Raw genomic sequence first — 25152 nt, 5'->3', positions numbered from 1 at the left:
GGTCATACAAAACCATATGACCCCATAGAACATCATATGGCCCCTTAGAACACCATACGACCCTTTAAGACACCATATGGTGTCCTAAGGCATCATATGGTATCCTAAGGGGTCATATAAAACCATATGACCCCTTAGAACACAAGAAGACCCATAACGACATGATATGGTGTCCTAAGGGGTCATATGGTATCATGAGTCACCATATGACCCCTTAGGACACAATATGACCCCTAACAATATCTAAGGGGTCATATGGTGTCTTGAGAGGTTATATGATGTCCTAGGAATCTTTAGGACACAATATGACCCCTTAGCACACCATACAATCCCAAACGACACCATATGGTGTCCTAAGGGGTCGTAGGACAGTATATGACCTGTTAGGACATAATATGACCCCTAACAACACCTAAGATGTCATATTGTGTCCTAAGGGGTCATAGGACATCATATGACCCCTAACAACACAAAATGATGCCTAACGATACCTAAGGGGTCATATGGTGTTATAAAGGGTCATAGGACACCATATGACCCCTTAGCACACCATAGACCCTTAATGACACCATATGGTATCCTAAGAGGTCATAGAACACCATATGACCCCTTAGGAAACCATACGATGCATAATGAAACCATTTGGTGTCCTAAGGGGTCATAGGACACCATATGACCCCTTAGGAGACCATATGACCCATAACAACATAAAAATGGTGTCCTAAGGGGTCATAGAACACCATATGACCCCTTAGAACACCATACGACCCATAACGACACCATGTGGTGTCCTAAGGGGTCATAAGACACAATATGACCCCTTTAGGATATAATATGACCCCTAACGACATCATATAGTGTCCTAAGGGGTCATAGGACATCATATGACCCCTTATGACACAATAGACCCCTTAGGACATAAAATAAACCCTAATGACACCTAAGGGATCATAGGACACCATACGACACATAACAACACCAAATGGTATCCTAAGGGGTCATATGGTGTCTTAAGGTGTCATAGGACACCATATAGTCTCCAAGCATATGGTATCCTGAGGGGTCATACGACACCATATGACCCATTAGGACACAATAAGACCCCTGATGACACCTAATGGGTCATATAGTGTCCTAAGGGTTCATAGGACACCATATGACCTATTAGGACACCATACGACTCCTTGCGACACCATATGGTGTCCCAAGGTATCGTATGGTATCCTAAGGGGTCATATAATATCCTAAGGGGTCATATGGTGTCCTAAGGGGTTATAGAACACCATATGACCCCTTAGGGCTCCAAAAGACCCATAAAAATACCATATGATGTCCTAAGGGGTCATATGGTGTCCTAAAGGGTCATGGGACACCATATGACCTCTTAGGACATAGTATGAGCCCTAACAAAACCTAATGGATCATATGGTGTCTAAGGGGTCATACGATGTCTTGTGACCCCTTAGGACACAATATGACCCCTTATCACACCATACAACCCCCAACGACACCATATGACCCGTTCGGACACAATATGACCCCTAACAATACCTAAGGGGTCATATGGTGTCCTAAGGGGTCATAGGATACCATATGACCCCTTAACACACCATACGACTCCTTGTGACACCATATTGTGTCCCAAGGTATTGTATGGTATCCTAAGGGGTCATATAATGTCCTAAGGGGTCATATGGTGTCCTAAGGGGTTATAGAACACCATATGACCCCTTAGGACACCATAAGACCCATAACAACACCATATGATGTCCTAAGGGGTCATATGGTGTCCTAAAGGGTCATAGGACACCATATGACCTCTTAGGACATAGTATGAGCCCTAACAAAACCTAATGGATCATATGGTGTCTAAGGGGTCATACGATGTCTTGTGACCCCTTAGGACACAATATTACTCCTTAGCACACCATACAACCCCCAATGATACCATATGACCCATTCAGACACAATATGACCCCTAACAATACCTAAGGGGTCATATGGTGTCCTAAGGGGTCATAGGATACCATATAACCCCTTAACACACCATACGACCCCTAATGACACCATATGGTGTCCTAAAGGCCCATAGAACACCATATGACCCCTTAGGACACCATAAGACTTATAACAACATCATATGGTGTCCTAAAGGTTCATGAGACACCATATGACCCTTTAGGACACCATATTCTCTCTCACATTATTTCTTTTCCTTAATTACCCTCGATCACCTCTCTCCTCCTATGGGTTTATAGATACTTCCCTCTCCCCCTCTACCCACCCCCTAATTACTCTCTATGTCTCTCTTCACCTTTGTCCCCATCTCTCTTCTCTCTTTGTTGATACTTTCCCCTCTCCCTCTCTCCTCCTACCCCCTAATAATCTCAAACTCTCCCTCTCATTCTCTCTTCACCCAAATCACCCCCTCCCTCTCTCTCTTTGCCTTCCACCTAATTACCTATAGCTCTCTCTCTCACACTCTCTCTTCCCCCCAATTAATCTCTCCTTCTCACCTCTATCCCTCTCTCCTTTTTTTGATACTTCCCTACGCCTCTCCTTGTCCCCTCTGAATTTTGTTGGTAGAGATGAGAAGGAAATGTAGAGAGACTAGTCTAGATCTTAGGGAAGAGAGAGTGACATAAAGGAGGAAATTATGAAGAGGTAGAAATATAAGCACCTTGTAGAGCTTGAGAGATTTAATGAGGTATTCATTAATAGTTAGAGATATAGGTCTAGAGAGAGATGTATAAATATGGACAAAAGAGAGGGAGGAAGAAACAAATAGGTGGAGTGATAGGTTTAGGAGAGAGAGGTGGAGAAAGGAACAAAGATAGATAACATGGTTTATCAAAATTTATCGAACTCAATAAAATTCATAAATTTTCTATTATTAATTAATTACTTATTTAGTTTATTTTGAGATGATTGTTACAAAAATTCATGCAATAGGGAAATCATATTTTATGCAATTTCAAAATGTCAGATTTTTATTTGCAAGATGTTCATATTTGTGATGATTATGAGTTAGATGAAGCTTTAGATGAATTTTTGAAACCTAAATATACCAAACCTTCATTTTGCCAAAAACTCATAAACATTGTTACTATGCCATTTCGTTGTGATGAGAAAGATAAGTCGAATGATTCCTCTCAAGGGTACATTCCTATCAGCTCTTCCACTAAATCTAGTAACATGGTTGTTTTCAATGATCCCCTCTATGAAGAGATATCTCCTTTTGAATCAAATATTTGAAAATATACCTATTCCATATCATAGAGCTCTTAATTACCTTTCCAACACGTGTAAAAAATCAAAATTTTGATATAAAACGCAAAAGTTATGCCCAATTTATTAAAATATATTTTTTTTATTTTTTCAAAAATCAGATATCCGATTTTATCCAATAAAATCGGATATCCAATTTTAAAACATAAATTTTTCCCTCCATATTTTGGTTCGGGTTTTCTTTGGGATTTGGCTTGGAAGTGACAAGCCTGGAAAGTCAACTGAAAAAATGCGTTTTTCAGTATTCCTTGATTTTCCAGACTTTACACTGGTAGTTGACGACTTTTTTTATAGCCAAAATTGATAAAACGAAAAGGGTTTTTTAAGGACATTCTCATATTTCCAACAATATAAGGTTTATCTTATTTCGACTTTAATAAATAATTATTATTTATTTTCTAATTGAATTTTGACAAAAGTTCTGATTGATAGACTGATTGAAAAATACTCATAACTTTCAAACCGCATAACAGTTTTTGAATCTGAAACATGCGTCACATCCTATGCTTCGTCTACTATAGGTAAAAATTTAAAAAAATTGAATTTCATAAGGTTTTGACCAAGTTAAGGTGGTCAGACGTAGGAGTTTCTGAATTTCTGAAAAGCTGTAGTAAAAAATTCATAAATAATTATTTACTTTATAAAAAAATATGCGTCACATCCGGACATGAGTCTAATACTTATATTATAAATCTTATAAAAAAATATTATGATTTGATTGTGATTAGGGTGATCAGACATACACCTACTTCTTATCTTTTTCCTGAAATTTTTGTACCACTGCATTGAAATTTGAAATTTTCATCAAATAGGATTTTTTTTTCAAAAAAAAACTAGTAGCTTAGAAACTACATTTAATTTTCTATAGATTCTCTTCTTACATATTTTAAAAATAATGTTCATAACTTATTCAATTTTTCATGTCAAGTTGCATAACTCTGATTTTTTGAAATTTCATTGCCACTTAAGGGCCTGTTTTGGCACACCATGATCTTGCACATACCCAAGCCTACAATCATAATGAGCTAATGGGGGTTTGAACCCTGGTGGTCGCAACAACAACATCACCACCACTTAACCAACACACCATGGGAAGAACCCAAATATAATTTAAACATTAAGACAAATAAGAAAATTAGAATAATTTAAATAGAATAAATGCTCGCATGTAAAATTTTAGATAAATAAAAGAATTAGAATAAAACTAAAATGATACATAAATAATTAGAATAAAATGAAAATAAGAATTTTTTTTTTTTTTTTATCGATAAAAGGCCGAAGCCAAAGAAATTTTATTAATTAAAAAATTAATTACAACTCCATTCAGTGTGGGCACCGGTAGGAAAGAATGGAGGGAAGAAAACCTCCGGTCTCGCCTAGATCCATTGGAGGATCAGAATCTAATGTTACAGTTAGCTGATAATTTAGTAGAAGATACATGAGACCCTGGGTAAATTACATCTAGGCTAAAACTGCTTGAAAGAAAATTTTGACCAATATTTTTGATGCACTGAAATTCGACCCTTTCTTGAGAGTGATGTCTTTGAATATGATGCCCCGAAGACAACTCTAACCTTTATTGCTTTGTTATTATCTCGCGAAAAATAGGTACAAACTATTCCACTGATTTGCAAAGGATCTTAACACACCTTACGACTAAGATCGATGTCAAGAGAAGCAATGTGAAGCATGAATGAAATAAACAACATCAAGAAACTCCATGTTTGATTAATAATGCCCACTTCCCTTAAAGGGTTAAACCCCTTTAAGCTAATCATGATCATACCTGCAAAAACCTTCAGACCCGTTCTACACTAAATCACTTCAAGAGATGTTAGCTCGCAAATATACTCTATCTGTGATGCCAAGCCTTTACCAGTAAAGCAGCAACAACCACAGAGCTATAGGAAATTATTCAAATCCAAAACCTCACCTATATCAAAGTATAGAGATATCATAGCACTATATTGGGAGATGGGGAGCCATTCAGACAAAGGATCAATAAGAAACCACAACTCTTTATAGAGAAACCAAAGATAAAACACAGACCAGAACCTCTCCAGAGACGGCCAATTATTCCCAACATTCTACTAGTTAAAACACCAAAGAGAAAATTCCCAAAATAAGGTTGTCCTACAGATTTGCATTCTACAAAACATAAAAATATAAAATGAACCAGGGCCATTACAGCCATGGTCAAAACAGTTGGAGGAGTTAAAGGTACCCAATGTACCCCATCCACATGATCATAGAAGCATGAAGGTGAAATATTAACAAAAGTATCTACAACATCATACCTATAGCCACATGAAATGCAAATGTGTTAATATGTCTGCCTTGCATTATATTAACACACCTGCATCTATGTGTGTATACTTATGCTGAGATAGATACTTCATTAATAAAACCTATAGCATGAAATTGCATCCTTTCTACATCCTAAAATCGTTGATATAAATAGGTGAAAGCCACTAAAAAAGGTATTGCATATCATAGGAGTTATCTTAAGTGTCTGCATATGATAGTAGTTATCTTGAGCGTCTAATTACTATATACATATAGCTTCAGAAAGCAAGTCATCTACTATCTAAAAATAGTAAAGTATAAAAGTCTGTCATATAGATTAGCATAGCTTAGATTAAAGAGATTGTCGCAACAAAATCTTCCTCAAAAGGCAGGCCCTTTCCCTCGAGCCCCTGCCTAGTCCGATGGAGAGCCCTTTGGCGAATAAGAGGATTTCAGATTCTCCATCTCGGCTATCATGTCCATGTTGAGACCTTCATCTCGAAGGTATATTGCCAGCCAGTGGCTATGGGGGAAAATAAGAAATATTAGAATGTATAATTTAGGATAAATTAATTATAATAAAAAATGAAGAATACGATTAGAGCCTTGGAGAAAAATTTATTTAGAGGTAGAGATACAACTTTTCATTATTAATAGTGTCATTTTAATATTCTATTAAGATACAACTTTTCATTATTAATAGTGTCATTTTAATATTCTATATGAAAAAAAGAAAGAAAAAATACAAAACAAATGTTTATTATTCATGCAATTCAATTGTAAGAAATGTTAGAACATTTTTATTTTAATGCAAGATTGTATACAAAACAAAAGAGAAAATCTAATCAAATAATAATTTTCTTCAAAATTGCTCTACTGATATTTAAAAAAAAACTAAATTGTTAAATATAGATTGTTTATCTTTAAATAAGATATGTCTAATTCTTAAAAAATAAAGGTCATAAGAAAACAACTTATGACTAGATAAAATTCTAAGAATTGCATTTTAAAATTATAATTACTTTAAAATATTAATTGTAGTTTGTTATTACAATTTATTTTAATTAAAATTTGAGCTGAAAGTAATAAGAAACTACCTAACCACATTTTCAATCACAATCAATATAAAAATTTCACACTTATTAATGATAAAAATTTGAATTACAATCAATAATCCATTGTGTAAATCTATTATCATACTAAATAACCTTGTTGACTTGATATCATCATAATAATCTTTAAACAATATAAATGATGCTAAAGTAATTTTAATAATACACATTCACCTCAATTAGTCATTCGAAACGATATTTAAATATGCCCTATTTTATTCTAGGATAAGGTATATCATTATATAAGCACTATTTCTAGATGATTATATTTGTCTCATAATGCTTGTTTTTAGTTGGGGGGTGGAAGTTTAATGTTTATAATGGATTCTTATTGAAAATTTTATAGTTTACTCTTTGATTTTGAATTAATAATCCAAAAACATAAGACAATATTTGAATTGTTTTATAATCCTTAATGATAAAAATTTGAATTACAATCAATAATCAATTGTGTTAATATATTATCATACTAAATAACCTTGTTGACTTGATATCATCGTAATAATCTTTAAACAATATAAATGATGCTAAAGTAATTTTAATAATACACATTCACCTCAATTAGTGATTTGAAAGGATATTTAAATATGCCCTATTTTATTCTAGGATAAGGTACATCATTATATAAGCACTATTTCTAGATGATTATATTTGTCTCATAATGCTTGTTTTTAGTTGGGGGGTGGAAGTTTAATATTTATAATGGAATCTTATTGAAAATTTTATAGTTTACTCTTTGATTTTGAATTAATAATCCAAAAACATAACACAATAATTGAATTGTTTTATAATCCTCAATGATAAAAATTTGAATTACAATCAATAATCCATTGTGTTAATCTATTATCATACTAAATAACCTTGTTGACTTGATATCACCGTAATAATCTTTAAACAATATAAATGATGCTAAAGTAATTTTAATAATACACATTCACCTCAATTAGTGATTTGAAAGGATATTTAAATATGCCCTATTTTATTCTAGGATAAGGTACATCATTATATAAGCACTATTTCTAGATGATTATATTTGTCTCATAATGCTTGTTTTTAGTTGGGGGGTGGAAGTTTAATGTTTATAATGGAATCTTATTGAAAATTTTATAGTTTACTCTTTGATTTTGAATTAATAATCCAAAAACATAAGACAATAATTGAATTGTTTTATAATCCTTAATGATAAAAATTTGAATTACAATCAATAATCAATTGTGTTAATATATTATCATACTAAATAACCTTGTTGACTTGATATCATCGTAATAATCTTTAAAGAATATAAATGATGCTAAAGTAATTTTAATAATACACATTCACCTCAATTAGTGATTTGAAAGGATATTTAAATATGCCCTATTTTATTCTAGGATAAGGTACATCATTATATAAGCACTATTTCTAGATGATTATATTTGTCTCATAATGCTTGTTTTTAGTTGGGGGGTGGAAGTTTAATGTTTATAATGGAATCTTATTGAAAATTTTATAGTTTACTCTTTGATTTTGAATTAATAATCCAAAAACATAAGACAATAATTGAATTGCTTTATAATCCTTAATGATAAAAATTTGAATTACAATCAATAATCCATTGTGTTAATCTATTATCATACTAAATAACCTTGTTGACTTGATATCACCGTAATAATCTTTAAACAATATAAATGATGCTAAAGTAATTTTAATAATACACATTCACCTCAATTAGTGATTTGAAAGGATATTTAAATATGCCCTATTTTATTCTAGGATAAGGTACATCATTATATAAGCACTATTTCTAGACGATTATATTTATCTCATAATGCTTGTTTTTAGTTGGGGGGTGGAAGTTTAATGTTTATAATGGAATCTTATTGAAAATTTTATAGTTTACTCTTTGATTTTGAATTAATAATCCAAAAACATAACACAATAATTGAATTGTTTTATAATCCTTAATGATAAAAATTTGAATTACAATCAATAATCCATTGTGTTAATATATTATCATACTAAATAACCTTGTTGACTTGATATCATCGTAATAATCTTTAAACAATATAAATGATGCTAAAGTAATTTTAATAATACACATTCACCTCAATTAGTGATTTGAAAGGATATTTAAATATGCCCTATTTTATTCTAGGATAAGGTACATCATTATATAAGCACTATTTCTAGATGATTATATTTGTCTCATAATGCTTGTTTTTAGTTGGGGCGTGGAAGTTTAATGTTTATAATGGAATCTTATTGAAAATTTTATAGTTTACTCTTTGATTTTGAATTAATAATCCAAAAACATAAGACAATAATTGAATTGTTTTATAATCCTTAATGATAAAAATTTGAATTACAATCAATAATCCATTGTGTTAATCTATTATCATACTAAATAACCTTGTTGACTTGATATCATCGTAATAATCTTTAAACAATATAAATGATGCTAAAGTAATTTTAATAATACACATTCACCTCAATTAGTGATTTGAAAGGATATTTAAATATGCCCTATTTTATTCTAGGATAAGGTACATCATTATATAAGCACTATTTCTAGATGATTATATTTATCTCATAATGCTTGTTTTTAGTTGGGGGGTGGAAGTTTAATGTTTATAATGGAATCTTATTGAAAATTTTATAGTTTACTCTTTGATTTTGAATTAATAATCCAAAAACATAAGACAATAATTGAATTGTTTTATAATCCTTAATGATAAAAATTTGAATTACAATAAATAATCCATTGTGTTAATCTATTATCATACTAAATAACCTTGTTGACTTGATATCATCGTAATAATCTTTAAACAATATAAATGATGCTAAAGTAATTTTAATAGTACACATTCACCTCAATTAGTGATTTGAAAGGATATTTAAATATGCCCTATTTTATTCTAGGATAAGGTACATCATTATATAAGCACTATTTCTAGATGATTATATTTGTCTCATAATGCTTGTTTTTAGTTGGGGGGTGGAAGTTTAATGTTTATAATGGAATCTTATTGAAAATTTTATAGTTTACTCTTTGATTTTGAATTAATAATCCAAAAACATAAGACAATAATTGAATTGTTTTATAATCCTTAATGATAAAAATTTGAATTACAATCAATAATCCATTGTGTTAATCTATTATCATACTAAATAACCTTGTTGACTTGATATCACCGTAATAATCTTTAAACAATATAAATGATGCTAAAGTAATTTTAATAATACACATTCACCTCAATTAGTCATTTGAAGGGATATTTAAATATGCCCTATTTTATTCTAGGATAAGGTACATCATTATATAAGCACTATTTCTAGACGATTATATTTATCTCATAACGCTTGTTTTTAGTTGGGGGATGGAAGTTTAATGTTTATAATGGAATCTTATTGAAAATTTTATAGTTTACTCTTTGATTTTGAATTAATAATCCAAAAACATAACACAATATTTGAATTGTTTTATAAGCCTTAATGATAAAAATTTGAATTACAATCAATAATCCATTGTGTTAATCTATTATCATACTAAATAACCTTGTTGACTTGATATCACCGTAATAATCTTTAAACAATATAAATGATGCTAAAGTAATTTTAATAATACACATTCACCTCAATTAGTCATTTGAAGGGATATTTAAATATGCCCTATTTTATTCTAGGATAAGGTACATCATTATATAAGCACTATTTCTAGACGATTATATTTATCTCATAACGCTTGTTTTTAGTTGGGGGATGGAAGTTTAATGTTTATAATGGAATCTTATTGAAAATTTTATAGTTTACTCTTTGATTTTGAATTAATAATCCAAAACATAAGACAATAATTGAATTGTTTTATAATCCTTAATGATAAAAATTTGAATTACAATCAATAATCCATTGTGTTAATATATTATCATACTAAATAACCTTGTTGACTTGATATCATCGTAATAATCTTTAAACAATATAAATGATGCTAAAGTAATTTTAATAATACACATTCACCTCAATTAGTGATTTGAAAGGATATTTAAATATGCCCTATTTTATTCTAGGATAAGGTACATCATTATATAAGCACTATTTCTAGATGATTATATTTGTCTCATAATGCTTGTTTTTAGTTGGGGGGTGGAAGTTTAATGTTTATAATGGAATCTTATTGAAAATTTTATAGTTTACTCTTTGATTTTGAATTAATAATCCAAAAACATAAGACAATAATTGAATTGTTTTATAATCCTTATTGATAAAAATTTGAATTACAATCAATAATCCATTGTGTTAATATATTATCATACTAAATAACCTTGTTGACTTGATATCATCATAATAATCTTTAAACAATATAAATGATGCTAAAGCAATTTTAATAATACACATTCACCTCAATTAGTGATTTGAAAGGATATTTAAATATGCCCTATTTTATTCTAGGATAAGGTACATCATTATATAAGCACTATTTCTAGATGATTATATTTGTCTCATAATGCTTGTTTTTAGTTGGGGGGTGGAAGTTTAATGTTTATAATGGAATCTTATTGAAAATTTTATAGTTTACTCTTTGATTTTGAATTAATAATCCAAAAACATAAGACAATAATTGAATTGTTTTATAATCCTTAATGATAAAAATTTGAATTACAATCAATAATCCATTGTGTTAATCTATTATGATACTAAATAACCTTGTTGACTTGATATCACCGTAATAATCTTTAAACAATATAAATGATGCTAAAGCAATTTTAATAATACACATTCACCTCAATTAGTGATTTGAAAGGATATTTAAATATGCCCTATTTTATTCTAGGATAAGGTACATCATTATATAAGCACTATTTCTAGATGATTATATTTATCTCATAATGCTTGTTTTTAGTTGGGGGGTGGAAGTTTAATGTTTATAATGGAATCTTATTGAAAATTTTATAGTTTACTCTTTGATTTTGAATTAATAATCCAAAACATAAGACAATAATTGAATTGTTTTATAATCCTTAATGATAAAAATTTGAATTACAATCAATAATCCATTGTGTTAATATATTATCATACTAAATAACCTTGTTGACTTGATATCATCGTAATAATCTTTAAACAATATAAATGATGCTAAAGTAATTTTAATAATACACATTCACCTCAATTAGTGATTTGAAAGGATATTTAAATATGCCCTATTTTATTCTAGGATAAGGTACATCATTATATAAGCACTATTTCTAGATGATTATATTTGTCTCATAATGCTTGTTTTTAGTTGGGGGGTGGAAGTTTAATGTTTATAATGGAATCTTATTGAAAATATTATAGTTTACTCTTTGATTTTGAATTAATAATCCAAAAACATAAGGCAATAATTGAATTGTTTTACAATCCTTAATGATAAAAATTTTAATTACAATCAATAATCCATTGTGTTAATATATTATCATACTAAATAACCTTGTTGACTTGATATCATCGTAATAATCTTTAAACAATATAAATGATGCTAAAGTAATTTTAATAATACACATTCACCTCAATTAGTGATTTGAAAGGATATTTAAATATGCCCTATTTTATTCTAGGATAAGGTACATCATTATATAAGCACTATTTCTAGATGATTATAAATGTAAGCATAATAAATTATTATTTTGACAAGATTTTTTTTGTATTTGAATATTAAATGTTGATATATATTTAAAATATTACAAATATATAAATAAATGAAAAATGACACAATTAATCTTTCACACAACAGTTTTGTTTTTATTTATAAATATTTATTTTTCTTTGCAAAGTATTTTTTTTTATAATGAAATATTTCCATTAATTTATATATAATTAATGATAAACATTTAAAATTTTAAAATAAGTAAACATTGAAAAAGTTAAAAAATAATTGTATAATTTAATTAAATGTATATAGTTAAAATTCTAGTAATATTTGACCATAATAAGAATCATAAAAATTTGATCATAATGATTAAAATTATTGACACTTATTAAGAGATATTCAGAAAGGCGATCTCCTTAATTTTGGGCTTCTAAAAATTGGATGTGAAAATTTGAAATCACTTTCAAATTTTTATAGCAGCTTACTTGACAAGTCCTTTGCTTGTAATTAAGGTGTCAAGGCCAAACCATGAAATATGGACAATTCCTTTGCTTTTTGTTGATATGTCCAAAAAGGTTACACGATAGTTGAGCACCAAATCAAGTTTTATTGGAGCATTGATGTGACATCAAATGATTTGTTTCTTTTTAAATATAAGAAATACATTCTATTCAATTATTAATAGTACATTAATGACTTTAAATTCATAATTATTGATATTATATCTTAAAAATATTAAACATTAAATTGACAAATACTATAATAACTATTGAAACATGTTTTCCTAGATCCTTTCCTCTATATAACTATTAAAAAATTCTTAATTACATCATTTCTCCTAAATTGCATAACTTTTTCTCAACTTAACTATAGAAACTACAATAACTATTAAAACATGTTCTATGAAAATCATTTCCCCTAAATTACATATGTAGTTTCCAAATATAACTTGTCAAATTTTGACATTACATTTTGCGAATATAACTTGTGAAATTTTTACAGGCATTCTTGTAAATGCAAGTCTTGAAACGACGAGGCCGCCCACAGTTTGGAAGTATCTTCTTAACAGTACCTGTTAAGACTATAGCGAAATACAGTCATCGAAAACTATTCCTGATAATAATTGATTCCTTTCCATCGCTTAAAATAAAAAAAATGCATTGACTGGTTGATGAGCAGGCACTCTAAGAACAAACTGAATTTCCCAATCAAATTACAAACTGCATTTCCCTCCTGCACTCCCAAATAGAATGGCCATCTCCACCTCTTTACCGAACCCGTCGTCTGTACTTATCATTTCAGTCTTTCTTCTCTTCTTCTTCCCCTTTTCTGCGTCACATCCATTAATGCCCAACAGGTGCCTTTCCCATGAATCCCAAGCTCTGCTTCGCTTCAAAGCTGCCTTGAATGACTCTAGGGGTCCTCTTAGTTCGTGGGTGAATGGAACAGACTGTTGCACCAACTGGAGAGGCATATCCTGCGACAATCACACCAACCATGTTGTCTCTCTTGAACCAGATCTTCTTTTCAGTCCAGGTGTGATATCTGAGAGCCTGTGCCAACTTCGTTTTCTCAAATCACTGAGGATAATAGAAGCATTAACACTAGGTACCGAAATTCCATCTTGTTTGGGAAATCTCTCTTATATTGAAACGTTATATTTATCTCTCAATAGCTTTAGTGGGAGGATTCCCCCTTCCCTTTGTTTGCTCACCCGCCTTAGAGTCCTTGATCTTTCCAACAATTCCTTCAGTGGAAGCATACCTTCCTGCCTTGGCAACATTTCTTCTTTATCCTACCTTTCCCTTCCGAGGAACCTACTTAGTGGAAGCATACCAGCTTCTCTTGGAAGTCTCTCTATGTTGAGAAAGTTAGATCTTGGAGGCAATCGACTGAGCGGTAGCATTCCAGATTCTTTGGGCAGTCTCTCTTTACTCAAGGAGTTGTTGATTTCCAATAACCAACTAAGTGGGACCATTCCCTCTTCACTTGTTCACCTTTCCTCCCTCACTATCTTGCATGGGAATGGCAATCGTTTCAATGAAACTATCTCTTCTTCCTCACTTCCACCTTCTGTAGTTGATCTATCCTTGTCACTAAACCATTACCAGACAATTTCAGAAAGTTTCTTTCACAAGCTTACAGGCCTCAACTATTTGTATTTATCTAGTTGTGTGCTAAATATTAGCGCGACCTGGATTCCATCCTTCCAGTTATCCAAGTTATATTTAGTGTCATGTATGATTGGTGGTGAATTTCCACCTTGGATTTCAACACAATTTTCACTTCAATACTTGGAAATATCAAATGCCAGTCTTGTGGGCGTATTTCCCTCTTGGTTGTGGGAAACGAGTTCTATGTTGATTTACTTAAATCTTTCAAGAAATCAACTGCAAGGAAGCCTATCCTCAAATAATTCAACAGGGATGTATCTAGAAATAGTAGATGTGTCTAAAAATGGATTGAGTGGATGCATCCCATCAATGTGGCCTTCTAGTATGCAAATATTGTTGCTTAATGACAATTTATTTAGTGGCAATATTCCTCCAAGCCTTGGCAAATTAAATCTACTTCAGCTATTAAATCTTGCAAACAACAAGATAACAGGAGTCATCCCTGCTAGCTTGTTTAATTGCTCTTCCCTCATTGTCCTAAATTTGGGAAATAACAATTTGGAGGGAAGCTTGCCAAATGAATTTGGCTGGCTAAGACAATTAGCATCATTGGTTGTTCACAATAATAACTTGAGTGGATCATTCCCTCCCTCAATAACAAGTTGTTTTTTAAGTCTACAGGTTCTTGATATTGGGAACAACTCATTTGGAGGTGAAATACTAACATTGGTTGCAAATCTTTCAAGGCTGAGAGTATTGGTAATGAAGGAGAACAATTTTATAGGCATTATTCCCTTAGAGATAGGTCAACTAATGGAACTCCAAATATTGCTCCTTTCTTCTAATCAAATTTCAGGTTCAATTCCACACACAATCGTATCATTGCAAGCAATGGCAAAAGAAAGCCAACATGGTTTTGTATTGTCCACTTTTTCTAATGGGAAAACATATCAAGATGGACTGGATATGACTTCAAAAGGAAGAGATGAGCACTACACATATATTCTTAGCACTCTCACATCCATAGATCTCTCAAATAATGAATTTGTGGGAGAAGTTGCTTCAAATTTTGGAAATTTGAAGGGGTTGAGGTTTCTAAACCTTTCAATGAACAATTTTAATGGGACCATTCCAAGTAGTTTGGCAGAAATGAGTCATTTAGAGTCTTTAGACCTGTCAAAAAATAATTTTTCAGGACACATCCCTATAGAGCTTGATTCTCTAAGCTCTTTAGGTTTCTTGAATTTATCAAACAACCATCTTTCAGGGAGTATACCACAAGGTCGACATATGAATACATTTGAAGAATCCTCTTATTCAGGGAATCCTAATTTGTGGGGGTGTCCCCTACCCAAAAGATGTTTTTGGCCCCAATTTGTTCCTCCTCCTCCAATTCAAATTAACAAAGTAAAGAAAAGCCCTAGATATCCTTGGTATGGGATAGCATTGGGACTATCATATGGAGTAGCATTTGGAGGGGTAGTGTCATGTATCTTGATAAAAATGAGTTGGAGAAGGACATACTTCAACAAAGTTGATACAATCTTGAAGTTTTTGTTTCCATGGATGAAAAATATGACAATATAAAGGGATACATTTGTAATGTGAATTAAAATGTGAGTTTTTCAGTTCTTTGGAGTATTTATACAAATTCAAAATATGAAAAATGATAAATGTCAAAAATAAATTACGACTTAACTTCTTATAATAACTCTCATTAGCTATTTTATCTATCAATTGCAGATATTTTATAATACCTTTAAATTGAATTATATAAAAAAAAAATAATTGTTAGTAATATATAACTTTGTGTACATGGATCTATTTTATTAAGCATGCTTTCTTGGTGTGTTTTCCTGATTAAAGACCTTATATTATTGGTGACCTCACTTAATATATTAGATTCTATAATATAAATCCTTGTGCTAAATTAAGACTATATATAATTTAGTTTTTCTAGTTTTTTAACCATTTGCACATGCTTTTAGAAAGGACTTGTATTTAATAGGAAGCTCAAATTTGAAATTTTCCAAAAATACTTATTTTTTTAGAAATGTGAAAGTAAGAATATTTGTGAAATGGATGTTTTACCACCAACAATCTAGTTCTAAACAAATATTGAGATATAAATAATAGGAAAATATTAATAGTTTTAAATTCTTAAAAAAACTGTAAACATTTTTCTTCTTTGAGATGCCTTCTAATTTTCAATTTCTCAATGTTATATATTCATTGGTTTAGATTTCTTATTCATTCAATTCAATGCCCCTTTTTTAAAAATTAGAAATGATTTTTATTATAACACATCAATAGATGAATGGATTTATAACACATACACGTTTATCTTTTTAACTAATTGTTTTGATATTAAAAATCATTATGGTTCCGTATGATGCTAATGAATCAATTGATTATAAGTTATTTCTCTTTAAACTTTCATTTTATTACACAAGCAAATAAATAAAAATAAAAAAATTAAGTGAAATGTCTAGCTAAAAGAGCTATTTATACATTATAAGTTTAGAGAGAGCAAATTAAAATATAGATTATGGAATAAATAATTAAAAAATTATTAAGGGGACAAATTGTAGCTTTGAAAAAAAAAGAGTTTTTCTTTGGTTTATTCTAAATCTAAGAATATTCATGCACATAAGCACAATTAACCCAAACTAATTAATTCAAGTTTTAGAAAGTTGCAAATTAGAAATATTGAACCACTAACATGTACATGGAAATGTAAATATAAAATAAATTTATTTAACTAAATAATCAATTAATTTCAAATGGATAAGGTTTAATATTTTTTATTGTTTTGCAAAACTGAAAAATTGTGTCTTTCTATCAATGTCATCTCTCAAAATTATACAAAAGGCCTATGTCCAATTAGAGGATAAATTTGTTGGCATTTGATGCTCTGGTGATGCTCAGTGTTTGCAGATTCTTAGGAGTTGTCATTGATGGAAACTCGGTCAAGTGTCTTGATCCGGTATGTAAATTTGGCCAACCGGTGATCTGGAGTTTGTTTTCTATAATCAGTTTACCTGGTAACACTCTGGTTACAGTTCTTATGGTTGATCTTAATTCCGGCGAAGTAGATTTTATGTTCGCTAATCAATAATGAATGGCAAAGTATTTGGAGATGATATTCATGCAAATTAACCCTCTAGTGTTGATTTCGGTATGTGTTTGGAGATCTGGTATCCAGTAGAATAGTAAAGCAACATGTTCTTTATTTTTGTTGATGTAGCATGTGACTGGATTCTCTTGGTTAATTTCGGTGATTAAAAATGTGTTTATAAGTTATGTGGGACCTATAGGAAGCACATGTTCATATTTTTTGGGTCCGGTGCAATGTTTTGATAAGGATTGAAGTTGACTTGCATCTGCATGTTTCATATTTTCATATCTGAGGAAGTCGACTTGAAAAAGATTGATTTTGGTGTGTGCAGATATATAAGACTAGTTTGGATAATGGTTTTTGGTATGTAGATGGTGTGGTAACCTATTTTTTAGTGATTGAGTGCAGTTTTGCTAGTGCATTTTGATTTCAGTTGATCAGGTAGGCAGGACAAAGCAAAACATAGCAGATAAGCAGTATGATGACAACGAATCATTTGCACTTAACCAAAATTGATTCCTGGCATATCTAGATGCTATTTTCAGTTCTTTCTTCATTGTAATATCTTTTAAAAAATTTGTAAGGCAGTGAGCCTTCCTCTAGGGTTGTAGCCCTATTTTTGTATTGAGCAGTGAGCTCTAGGCAGTGAGCCTGAATGCAAGTGCATTCCCCTATTGTAAAATTATTTTTCTACTGGCCATAGTAGAATAATATTGTGGGTTCAAATCCCACCATAGTTTTTCCCATTTGGGTTTCCACCTAAAAATCTTGGTGTTATGATTTTGTGGTTGATTGTCTTGTGTTTTTGCTTTTCAGTTATATGCTTTACTTTCTAGTGGATTAAGAATAAGTTTGAAAAATTAGAAACCGATAGATCACTGATTCACCCCCCCTCTCAGTAATCCTTGATTCCAATAATTGGTATCAGAGCCTAGTTCCTCTAAGGAAGCCTAACCGCTTCAGGAAGATCTGAGAGATTGAATCAATGCATTCTAGTTTGCAGAGACAACTTTGTGTGGCACTTGAGGATCTTGATGCAACAAGAAATAAAGTAAGTTCTTTCAAAAGGAAATTGAATGTAGCTCAAGATTTCATTAAGGATCTGAAAGAACAAGTTAGTACTTCAAGAGAAATGAGAAAGGAGTTGATGGACAAGTTGAAGGAGAAACAAGAACAAAGTGTTGAAGATCAAAGCAAATCTGAGGAATGTGAAAAGCTTTCCAAAGAGAATGTTGTATTGAAGAATGAGATGCAATCCATGGTAATCAAACTAGCTAAGGAGATTGAAGACCTAAAGAATTGTGGTTTCAACCACAGTGTGTGAGTAAAACTCTCCTAATTAAGGGAAGACTCCCCCTATCTATCTACAACTTAAAACTAAAATAGGATGGGATAACAGTCTTTCTTCTTCTTTGAAGAAAGCCAATATCCTTTTCTCTTCACAGAAAAGTGATAGCAATTTAACATAAAACAACAGTAACAAATTTTTGAAATGAAATGAGAGAAAGGAAATGAAGTTTCCTGAAAGCTCAAAGACTTTTGTCACTTCCTTCGGGATGGGACAACAAGCTCAAAGTCTTGATTATGTGAAGTACTATCTACCCTTTTCTATTCTAACGATATTAAGAACAAATTATAACAACACAAAGTCTGAAATAACTTATTTCCATTTACATGAAACTATAAGAACTAGTAATAGCTCAAAGGATCATAGCTATTTCTTATTAAATCTATTTCTAAACTCTCTTAATAACAAATGCAAGCACAAAGTCTTACAAATTTTCTCAATAGAACTTCTACTTTAACTAAATTAATCTCCAATACTTGTAGCACAAAGACTACAAATCAAATTTGATTAAGCTCTTAAAGAAACACTTGCAAGATAGATAATATGGAACACAAATGCAAGAATGTAGCAGAAAGACTCAAAGCTTGAGCAATTTTCTTCTATTTCTTTCAATTCTTAAATTCGCACATGAAATATCAAAGACTTGTTTGTTGTAAATTTGGCAGGGTTTTTGCTTGCTTTCTAAAAGATAACGATTACAATAGACCTCCTCAAGTATTTATAGAAGAGGAGTCTTGAGAAAAAGGTGGGAGCATCCTAACTAACTTGAGAGATTCTCTCAACCACCAAGACTTATTCAATAACTAACTATGACTTATTCCAACTATAGTCCTAACTGAACACAACTTGTAGTTGTTTTACATGTAATTACAAAAGTGCAAGTAAAGACTTGACTTGCAATTTACAAAATGTTTTTACATGTAACTTGTCAAAAGAAAAACTACAACTAAGAGATTATAATTCTAGAAAAAATCAATTAAGTGTTGAAAAACACTTAAGTTGTGGCATGTGAAGACATGAATCCTTCGAACTTCTGGATGATCGTTCGTAGCTCAATAGGATTCAGTTCGTGGGTGTTCTTAGCAACAACCATGGTCTTCACAATGGTGTCATGGCATTGAAGAAGCATAGAATCATTCTTCTCCAAAGTGGACAGGATTTCGTGCAAAAAGATTTGATGTTTCATCAAAACCTGAATTGGGGCAATTGAAAATTGTTCGCTCCTCCACTCATTATGAATCCTCATCTATAGATCTATGAGAACTTCTTCTTCTGGTATCAACTCTCCATTGTGACCCATGATATTTCAAGAGGCCTTCTCAGAGTGGGAAACAACACCTTGGAACACTTCAACTCACAATCTCATTGTGTCATCAATCTCCTCAATGAGGGATTTGAGAACAAGGGCTTTGTTCTCTAGAAGTTCTTCAAATTCTAAATACATGACCCTAGAAGGAATAATGGCATGCTCCTGAAGAAAAATCAACTTTTGTTGGGGAATTGCACGCCAAATTATCAAGCTACCTTCAACCCTTTCCAAATTCTATTTGAAAGTCTCAGAGGTATGATTCAATTTTCCTTCAATGGTCTCCAACTTAAACACCATTTGAAAAATGGCTTTCAACACTTGTGCACACAAATCATGAATTTGATCCACCCAAGAATCCAATGGTTGTACTTTTTGAGCATCTTTTTCAACTCCCTGAATTGATTCTTGTGAACCGGAAGAACTTGTAGGATTACTACCTTCACCAACAAGTTTTGAAAATTTTATGAATGGTTGCAACAGGTTACCTATTCTCCTCTTCTAGTTTGTCTTTCTTTGTTATAAGTTCATCATATTGTTGTACTAGTGAAGCAATAGATTGTTGGACATCATGCTTGACCACTTCATGCATTTGTTTACCGAATTCTATCCTTGTAAGCATGTAATCAGCAGCTCGCATTTCCTCACGTGACTTATCCGCAAGGGGCTCAACAATTGCTACCACTTTCATCTTGTTGTTGTCACAGTTACCCTTGAGATCATCTTGTATTTTTTAGCAACCTTAGGCCTAGACTACTTGATTTGTTGATAATCAAAGACATCAGGAGAGATTTCTTGCTTCTTCCTCTTTGGGGTAAAAGAACTAAGCCATGGAGGTAAAATGACTAGTTCTCTTCTAGTAGCTACCGAAGACAAAGGAGAAGCAATTTTTGTTTGAACAGACTTCATGGTCACCCTGGGAGGAGTATCTGTCTGGATGGCAACCATGGTTTGCTCGGTAACCAAAGGGCATAAATTTTGCCTCATAAATTCTTCAAAGCCAGAAGTAGAGGTATCAATCTTTGACAAATGGATACATGCAGGAGTATCCTCGGGGATTTCCAACAAACTCTCTTGTTGATAATCAATAAGTGGCTCAACTGCTGAAATAGGAATGACATTTTGAGGAGACTCCTCCACTATTATGTCAGGAGGAGATAGAAGCAATTACATGGAAACTGAGGAGGGAATCTCATGAGGTGACTTCGAAGCCAGTGACTTAGGAGCATCATCATATTGTTGTCCTTCCTCCGGATTATCGGGATCAATCACATGAATGTGAGTCTGGGACTTTTCTTTTCCACAAACTATTGCCTCCTCAAGAGGAAGTACTATTTCCCGACTAACCCGCAATTTGATCCTAGTACCTGAAGATTATGCACCTTCCTTGTTGTCAATCTGTATCTTAGACTTACGTCTAAGAGGCCCCATAGAGTCATCTTCTTTTCCAACCTTGATCTTGATGAGTCTAACACCATTACCTTTGAGACAAGTGTTGGTGTTAGCTAAGATAGGTTGAAATCTTTCAAGAATGGAAGTACATTCTGATGCTCTGCTAAATGGACAAGGTTAGCAAATGACAAACAACACAAGACACACAAAAATCGTTAGTGTTAGTCAATCAAAAACTAATCTAAACAGGCATATCAAAAGAGATACTAAAAACATGAAAGCATATTTAACTAAAGAAGCAAATATGATGAGGCATCTCCAAATACCTCCTAACGTGGTCTTAGCTCCTTCTCCCTTGTTCCTCTCCTCTTCAAGTTCCAAAATAGTGTAGCTCTCAATAGCTTTTTGCACTATGGATGCTTATGGAGGATTGAGATTGAAGTATTTGCTCTAAATATGAATAAAAAGTTAATACTATACTATTGATACTAAATGATTGATTTTATCCAAAATGACAAGATTTTACTTAATTATGCTAAAATGCTCTCTTAAAATGCCTATAGCTTAAATGCATACAAGTTTTCAGGATCTGGATTATGAAGAAATGGGCTCTATTTATAGGAAAAATGGAGCAATGGATGGTTGAGATTGAGCAATCTCAACAAGGGTCAGGATTGAATGATTTCAAATCCATGTGAGGGCTTTCAACCCAATCCCAGGATGACAAGTGTCAATGTGAGATAGGTTGAGAGGAGAGGGAATAAGCATTAAATTCTTGACATGACCTTGGGAGTTAAGGTCAAGGTTAATTAAATGAATAAACTCTTTATTCAAAGAATAAAGATTTTATCCAATGGATAAATTCTTGTGCAAAGGCAAGAAGGATAAATATGGTCAAAGCAATAAATGCTTGGGGGGACAAGTTTGAAATAACCATAAATGGTTATGTAAGAGCCATTAATGGTCATGTAAGAGCCATTAGTGGTCTTTAAAGACTTTGGGGGTTAATTTGTTGAACACACAAAGCATTAAATACTTTTCAAAGACTTTTGAAGTCTTTGAGAAGTGACTCCATTTTGCTTAGGAATGTGGGATGGATTAGGCTAATTAGGAAGGGGTTAGAAGAATCTAGAAGGGGATTTAGGAATGCAATTGGATTTGGTGGGTGAGGGAAAATAGGATTTTATTTAAAATAAAAATTCATTTATTTTAATAAATGTGTGCAAGTTACATTTTGTAGGAAAATGCAAGTGGGGGGGAATAATGATTTAAATAAATGTTTTATTTAAAAGAGGAAAAGGGGGATTTAATTAAATAAATAGATTTTATTTATTTAATTGATTGTGAATTTGGTATAGTGAATTAATTAAAATAAATTGAATAATTTATTTAATTAATAGGAGAATGTTTGAAGATGAATTAATTAAATATTAATTTAATTAACTAATGGCTAGTAGATTTTTAATCAAATAAATAGCGAATATTTATTTAATTAAGCTGGATAGATTTGTGTGACTACATTTGCCCCTCTTTGAGACGGTGCAGTTTTATCGCATCGTTTCAAAGAAAGAAAAACTAGTGTGAAGAAATGCCCCATAAAATGTAAATTTAATGGGTGGTATGCCCCTTCGAGAGATGGGCCAAATTTTTTTGAAAAATCGAGCGATCTCTCGAAAAAGAATGAAAATTGGCAAGGTGTTAGAAGAAAAGGAGTGAGCAATACGGGTGAAAAATAGAAGAAATCGGGGGAAAAATGGAGAAATAGGGGGCTCAAGAAGTTCACGAGGACCATGGTGGTGAGTGGGGGGAAGTTACGGTGACGGCGAAGGGTATAAATGGGGTGAAAGGGATGAAAATAGGATCATTTGTGACCGCAACCAGTGTGAAACCAGAGCTCTGATAGTGACATTTTGGAGGAGTGAGCAGTAGTCAGGATGCCGATACCGATTACCGAGCATAGATTTGAGTGAGTCCCATGGTTCGAGCGGCCAGACGACTACGGACCAGCAGTACGCAAATTGAAATTTTCAATTTTTAAGCATTTTTTATAGGCTTTTTGCTGAGTCTAAGTCGAGTTGGAGCAAGAGCGCTGAAACTATGGTTTCGGCGCTTTTGCTCAATTAACTAGCGCTATGGTGCCGCAATGACGCTATTGACACATTGTTTGAGCGCTTTTGCAATGTTTTAGCGCTATTGCATGAATGTTTAGGTGCTATTGATTAATAAGTGCTATTGAGGGTTTAATTGAGCGCTATTGATATGAATGAGCGCTACTGTGTAGTTGTTTTAGTGCATTTACAGTTTGAGCGATGTTGGATAGCTGATTGAGCGCTTTTGTTAGGGTTGTAGCGCTATTGTTGAGAAACTAGCGCTTTTGTTGGTAAAATAGCACTTTTGTTTTAGGATAAAGAGATGCCCCAGCTTGTTTGAATAAAGTCTCCGGATGCCAATGATGGATGGATGGCGATGTGAAGTGGGAGTTGTTTTGAACCATAGCAGCCTGATGAGACTTAGGTCATTAGGATAAATGCCTGTTGAAGTCTAGGTTGCCATGATTGCTTACCTGTTGAGACCCGAAGATACTTGATCAAAGTATCTGTTGATAGTCTAGGTTTAAACTTTAAGAAAGTTTGAAAACAAAACAACTGATGGTGATTGATGAATGTCCATGTGCAGGAGGATCTAGGCATGTTGCAGTTACGCGAGAGACATCCTGTGACACAGGGGTTGCGGGATCGATTGATAGAGGCAGAGAGAGATTGCATTGCTACTACTGGATTGTATGAGGTGATGCACATACCCGTGATTCGTATGAATTGATGTATAGATCCTGGGGGACCCTTGCAGTTCAAAGGTCTTTTTATGAGGATGAGTTTATTGATGATGGCTCGATTGCCTGGGAGGAGATAGCTGCATTATATGAGCCTTTACCAGCAGTTTTATCAGGTATCGTGGGAGAACTACTTTGTCCAGATAGGCGATCACATGGTTTAGCCGTGGGGTTGGGGCAGGTGATCAAGATGATGATTACCGAGGGGACCTAATTTACGTGGGGGCCGTGCATACTGGCCAACCTGTATTAGGATCTTCATGAGGTGGTCTACCGGGAGAGGGGTTCCTTAGCAGTGGGCATGACGCTGCTGCATATTTGGGCCTGGGAGCACCTACCAGTGACTCGACCAGTGAGTCTGAGATTCCGTGTAGTAGATCAGCCATATATGTTCATGTATAGCGGCATGATGAGTCAGCCCCACCTGGGGAAGTTAGAGTGGTGGCAGTGGGCACTGGATGATTTAGATGCAGTCATATGGTGACCATACTTGGAGTGTGAGCCATGGGATGATGATGTAGAGGCACTGCCCTATGTTTTTATGACTCGATTCTTCATTGGGAGGACCTTGTACCATGTGGAGAGACAGGTGCTCGAGAGAGTTCTGAGACAGTTTGGACAGCAGTAGGGACTGCCTAGTGGATCAGGAGAGTATGCTCGGGTGATTCGGGAGAGGTACGCATGGGGGCCAGTGCTACCGTATGATCAAGCACTGGCAGAGTTCCGGATGCTGCAGGCGAGACCATGGGACATATG

General features: G+C 32.7%; 1 protein-coding gene across 1 annotated transcript; it reads left to right on the top strand.

Annotated features, from left to right (window-relative positions):
• The first annotated feature begins 13634 nt into the window (after positions 1–13634).
• On the top strand, positions 13635–24610 carry LOC131031375 (receptor-like protein 35). The gene is made up of 2 exons (XM_059214482.1): positions 13635–15636; positions 24414–24610. The coding sequence occupies exons 1-2, from the start codon at positions 13635–13637 to the stop codon at positions 24608–24610; spliced, it is 2199 nt and encodes a 732-aa protein (XP_059070465.1).
• Positions 24611–25152: the final 542 nt, after the last annotated feature.

Source organism: Cryptomeria japonica, chromosome 11 (genome assembly GCF_030272615.1).
Source record: "Cryptomeria japonica chromosome 11, Sugi_1.0, whole genome shotgun sequence".
NCBI classification, from domain to species: Eukaryota; Viridiplantae; Streptophyta; class Pinopsida; order Cupressales; family Cupressaceae; genus Cryptomeria; species Cryptomeria japonica.
Note: the sequence above shows the minus strand (reverse complement) of the source record. Positions and strands in the feature narration are given on the sequence as shown.